Source organism: Pseudophryne corroboree, chromosome 12 (assembly GCF_028390025.1).
Source record: "Pseudophryne corroboree isolate aPseCor3 chromosome 12, aPseCor3.hap2, whole genome shotgun sequence".
Taxonomy (NCBI): Eukaryota; Metazoa; Chordata; class Amphibia; order Anura; family Myobatrachidae; genus Pseudophryne; species Pseudophryne corroboree.
The window spans coordinates 172,963,495-172,969,494 of NC_086455.1; the positions used below are offsets into that span (position 1 = coordinate 172,963,495).

Consider the following 6,000-nt stretch of genomic DNA (forward strand, 5'->3'; position numbering starts at 1 on the left):
GTTGCTAAATATTATCCGTCTAACAACAGCACCTGACCTCTGCGCAGTACGCGGCCATTCGCCAGGGGCCACGAGAGGAGCTTGTACTTCTCTTGGGTCACATAGCTGGCACAGAGGTGTATTCACATCTACTTTACACAAGCCGCCAACGTCACCAGCGCTGTGCGGTGTGCCCCTTCACGCTAATATTACACAAATCTGTAAAACACCTTTACTATTCTTGTATGACCAAGGAAATATCTAACAAATGCAATAAAAGACATTTTTAAAATGTTATTGTGTAGGATTAAGTGGTGTTTCCCATAGCAACCAATGCTGGTACATCTGCCCCAATATCTGATGGGTTTCTCCGGGTGATGAGATTTAGTTTCTTTCTGAGCATTCATTTTCATAAATGTTCTGGAATATTCTAAACAAAAACAAATCATGAAAAAATGTTTATCTTTACGCTGGGCCTATCTATAATGCAGTATATAACATGATGTATGACTTATATGATTACATATCCCCATCCGACTGGACCGAGACCCCGTCACATCTGTTTACGCTGCACTGTATGTATGTCGCAGGTTGAAGTTCCTGCACGGCGAGCTAGAAGGAGAGTACAACGCTCTACACAAACACACCAAGGAGATGAAGGGTTCGCTAAACTCGGCACAGATGGAGCTAAACCGCTGGCAGGCGCGCTTCGATGAGCTGAAGGACCAGCATCAGACGATGGACATATCTCTCACCAAGCTGGACAACCACTGTGAGGTAAGACCGACAGATGCATAGCACCTTCCCCCGCTGTAGCAGAGTATGTCAGACTCGGAGCATTAGAATAATAGCACTTATAGTGTAATAATAGCGCTTATGGTGTAATAATAGCGCTAATAGTGTAATAATAGCGCTTATAGTGTAATAATAGCACTTATGGTGTAATAATAGCGCTTATGGTGTAATAATAGCGCTTATGGTGTAATAATAGCACTTATAGTGTAATAATAGCGCTTATAGTGTAATAATAGCACTTATGGTGTAATAATAGCACTTATGGTGTAATAATAGCACTTATGGTGTAATAATAGCGCTTATGGTGTAATAATAGCACTTATGGTGTAATAATAGCGCTTATAGTGTAATAATAGCACTTATGGTGTAATAATAGCGCTTATGGTGTAATAATAGCACTTATGGTGTAATAATAGCACTTATAGTGTAATAATAGCGCTTATAGTGTAATAATAGCACTTATGGTGTAATAATAGCGCTTATGGTGTAATAATAGCACTTATGGTGTAATTAACACTTATGGTGTAATAATAGCGCTTATGGTGTAATAATAGCACTTATGGTGTAATAATAACACTTATGGTGTAATAATAGCGCTTATGGTGTAATAATAGCACTTATGGTGTAATAATAACACTTATGGTGTAATAATAGCACTTATGGTGTAATAATAGCACTTATAGTGTAATAATAGCGCTTATAGTGTAATAATAGCACTTATGGTGTAATAATAGCGCTTATGGTGTAATAATAGCACTTATGGTGTAATAATAGCACTTATAGTGTAATAATAGCGCTTATAGTGTAATAATAGCACTTATGGTGTAATAATAGCACTTATGGTGTAATAATAGCACTTATGGTGTAATAATAGCGCTTATGGTGTAATAATAGCGCTTATGGTGTAATAATAGCACTTATGGTGTAATAATAACACTTATGGTGTAATAATAGCGCTTATGGTGTAATAATAGCACTTATGGTGTAATAATAGCGCTTATGGTGTAATAATAGCGCTTATGGTGTAATAATAGCACTTATGGTGTAATAATAGCACTTATGGTGTAATAATAGCGCTTATGGTGTAATAATAGCACTTATGGTGTAATAATAGCACTTATGGTGTAATAATAGCACTTATGGTGTAATAATAGCACTTATGGTGTAATAATAGCACTTATGGTGTAATAATAGCGCTTATGGTGTAATAATAACACTTATGGTGTAATAATAGCGCTTATGGTGTAATAATAGCACTTATGGTGTAATAATAGCGCTTATGGTGTAATAATAGCACTTATGGTGTAATAATAGCACTTATGGTGTAATAATAGCACTTATGGTGTAATAATAGCGCTTATGGTGTAATAATAGCACTTATGGTGTAATAATAGCGCTTATGGTGTAATAATAGCACTTATAGTGTTATGAAATCTGCAGTAAGACCAGGGATAAATTGCGGCTTGTTTTCTGCAGCTTCTGACGCGGCTGAAGAGTAACCTGGAGGAGGAGAACCACCACCTGCTCAGCCAGATACAGATGATGAGTCGGCAGAACCAGATGTTGCTGGAGCAGAGCATGGAGAGCAAGGAGCATTACCACGAGGAGCAGAAACAGTACATGTAGGTGGCCGCGCTGTCTCCCAGCTGCCCCGGGGATTGGCGCACTCCCGGGCTGCCGCGTGTAATTCTCACCTCTCTGTAAGACGAGGGTAACGTCACCCAGTCATATCCCAGCGCAGGATCAGTAACATGATGGGGGATGCAGCACAGGATCAGTAACATGATGGGGCTGCAGCGCAGGATCAGTAACATGATGGGGGCTGCAGCGCAGGATCAGTAACATGATGGGGGCTGCAGCGCAGGATCAGTAACATGATGGGGATGCAGCACAGGATCAGTAACATGATGGGGGTGCAGCGCAGGATCAGTAACATGATGGGGGGGCTGCAGCGCAGGATCAGTAACATGATGGGGCTGCAGCGCAGGATCAGTAACATGATGGGGATGCAGCACAGGATCAGTAACATGATGGGGGTGCAGCGCAGGATCAGTAACATGATGGGGCTGCAGCGCAGGATCAGTAACATGATGGGGGCTGCAGCGCAGGATCAGTAACATGATGGGGGCTGCAGCGCAGGATCAGTAACATGATGGGGGCTGCAGCGCAGGATCAGTAACATGATGGGGATGCAGCACAGGATCAGTAACATGATGGGGGATGCAGCGCAGGATCAGTAACATGATGGGGGTGCAGCGCAGGATCAGTAACATGATGGGGGTGCAGCGCAGGATCAGTAACATGATGGGGGTGCAGCGCAGGATCAGTAACATGATGGGGGTGCAGCGCAGGATCAGTAACATGATGGGGGTGCAGCGCAGGATCAGTAACATGATGGGGATGCAGCGCAGGATCAGTAACATGATGGGGATGCAGCGCAGGATCAGTAACATGATGGGGGTGTATCGCAGGATCAGTAACATGATGGGGCTGCAGCGCAGGATCAGTAACATGATGGGGCTGCAGCGCAGGATCAGTAACATGATGGGGGTGCAGCGCAGGATCAGTAACATGATGGGGATGCAGCGCAGGATCAGTAACATGATGGGGATGCAGCGCAGGATCAGTAACATGATGGGGGTGTATCGCAGGATCAGTAACATGATGGGGCTGCAGCGCAGGATCAGTAACATGATGGGGCTGCAGCGCAGGATCAGTAACATGATGGGGGTGCAGCGCAGGATCAGTAACATGATGGGGGTGCAGCGCAGGATCAGTAACATGATGGGGGTGCAGCGCAGGATCAGTAACATGATGGGGGGTGCAGCGCAGGATCAGTAACATGATGGGGATGCAGCGCAGGATCAGTAACATGATGGGGGCTGCAGCGCAGGATCAGTAACATGATGGGGATGCAGCGCAGGATCAGTAACATGATGGGGGTGCAGCGCAGGATCAGTAACATGATGCTGGATGCAGCACAGGATCAGTAACATGATGGGGGTGCAGCGCAGGATCAGTAACATGATGGGGGTGCAGCGCAGGATCAGTAACATGATGGGGATGCAGCGCAGGATCAGTAACATGATGGGGATGCAGCACAGGATCAGTAACATGATGGGGGTGCAGCGCAGGATCAGTAACATGATGGGGGTGCAGCGCAGGATCAGTAACATGATGGGGGTGCAGCGCAGGATCAGTAACATGATGGGGGTGCAGCGCAGGATCAGTAACATGATGGGGCTGCAGCGCAGGATCAGTAACATGATGGGGGTTGCAGCGCAGGATCAGTAACATGATGGGGGTGCAGCGCAGGATCAGTAACATGATGGGGGGTGCAGCGCAGGATCAGTAACATGATGGGGGTGCAGCGCAGGATCAGTAACATGATGGGGGTGCAGCGCAGGATCAGTAACATGATGGGGGTGCAGCGCAGGATCAGTAACATGATGGGGTGCAGCGCAGGATCAGTAACATGATGGGGGTGCAGCGCAGGATCAGTAACATGATGGGGGCTGCAGCGCAGGATCAGTAACATGATGGGGGTGCAGCGCAGGATCAGTAACATGATGGGGATGCAGCGCAGGATCAGTAACATGATGGGGGCTGCAGCGCAGGATCAGTAACATGATGGGGCTGCAGCGCAGGATCAGTAACATGATGAGGCTGCAGCGCAGGATCAGTAACATGATGGGGGTGCAGCGCAGGATCAGTAACATGATGGGGGGTGCAGCACAGGATCAGTAACATGATGGGGGCTGCAGCGCAGGGATCAGTAACATGATGGAGGCTGCAGCGCAGGATCAGTAACATGATGGGGCTGCAGCGCAGGATCAGTAACATGATGGGGATGCAGCGCAGGATCAGTAACATGATGGGGATGCAGCGCAGGATCAGTAACATGATGGGGGTGCAGCGCAGGATCAGTAACATGATGGGGGATGCAGCGCAGGATCAGTAACATGATGGGGGTGCAGCGCAGGATCAGTAACATGATGGGGGCTGCAGCGCAGGATCAGTAACATGATGGGGATGCAGCGCAGGATCAGTAACATGATTGGGGTGCAGCGCAGGATCAGTAACATGATGGGGGTGCAGCGCAGGATCAGTAACATGATGGGGGGTGTATCGCAGGATCAGTAACATGATGGGGGTGCAGCGCAGGATCAGTAACATGATGGGGATGCAGCGCAGGATCAGTAACATGATGGGGGTGCAGCGCAGGATCAGTAACATGATGGGGGTGCAGCGCAGGATCAGTAACATGATGGGGGATGCAGCGCAGGATCAGTAACATGATGGGGGTGTATCGCAGGATCAGTAACATGATGGGGGTGCAGCGCAGGATCAGTACATGAGGGGGCAGCGCAGGATCAGTACATGTGGGGGATGCAGCGCAGGATCAGTAACATGATGGGGGTGTAGCGCAGGATCAGTAACATGATGGGGGATGCAGCGCAGGATCAGTAACATGATGGGGGTGCAGCGCAGGATCAGTAACATGATGGGGGATGCAGCGCAGGATCAGTAACATGATGGGGGTGTATCGCAGGATCAGTAACATGATGGGGGCTGCAGCGCAGGATCAGTAACATGATGGGGGTGCAGCGCAGGATCAGTAACATGATGGGGGTGCATCGCAGGATCAGTAACATGATGGGGGCTGCAGCGCAGGATCAGTAACATGATGGGGGTGTATCGCAGGATCAGTAACATGATGGGGATGCAGCGCAGGATCAGTAACATGATGGGTGCAGCGCAGGATCAGTAACATGATGGGGGTGTAGCGCAGGATCAGTAACATGATGGGGGTGCAGCGCAGGATCAGTAACATGATGGGGATGCAGCGCAGGATCAGTAACATGATGGGGGTGCAGCGCAGGATCAGTAACATGATGGGGTGCAGCGCAGGATCAGTAACATGATGGGGATGCAGCGCAGGATCAGTAACATGATGGGGCTGCAGCGCAGGATCAGTAACATGATGGGGGATGCAGCGCAGGATCAGTAACATGATGGGGGTGCAGCGCAGGATCAGTAACATGATGGGGGTGCAGCGCAGGATCAGTAACATGATGGGGGATGCAGCGCAGGATCAGTAACATGATGGGGCTGCAGCGCAGGTTCAGTAACATGATGGGGATGCAGCGCAGGATCAGTAACATGATGGGGTGCAGCGCAGGATCAGTAACATGATGGGGATGCAGCGCAGGATCAGTAACATGA

At 48.3% G+C, this 6,000-nt stretch overlaps 1 protein-coding gene across 5 annotated transcripts in view; it reads left to right on the forward strand.

Annotated features, from left to right (window-relative positions):
• The window catches only part of CCDC88C (coiled-coil domain containing 88C), a 95,875-nt gene that overhangs the window by 62,176 nt on the left and 27,699 nt on the right, over positions 1-6,000 (forward strand). For all 5 annotated transcript variants that reach the window (XM_063948585.1, XM_063948584.1, XM_063948588.1 and 2 more), the window contains 2 exons: positions 570-756; positions 2,251-2,396. In XM_063948585.1, coding sequence (XP_063804655.1) covers positions 570-756; positions 2,251-2,396 — 333 coding nt within the window. The remainder of the gene's footprint in view (positions 1-569; positions 757-2,250; positions 2,397-6,000) is intronic.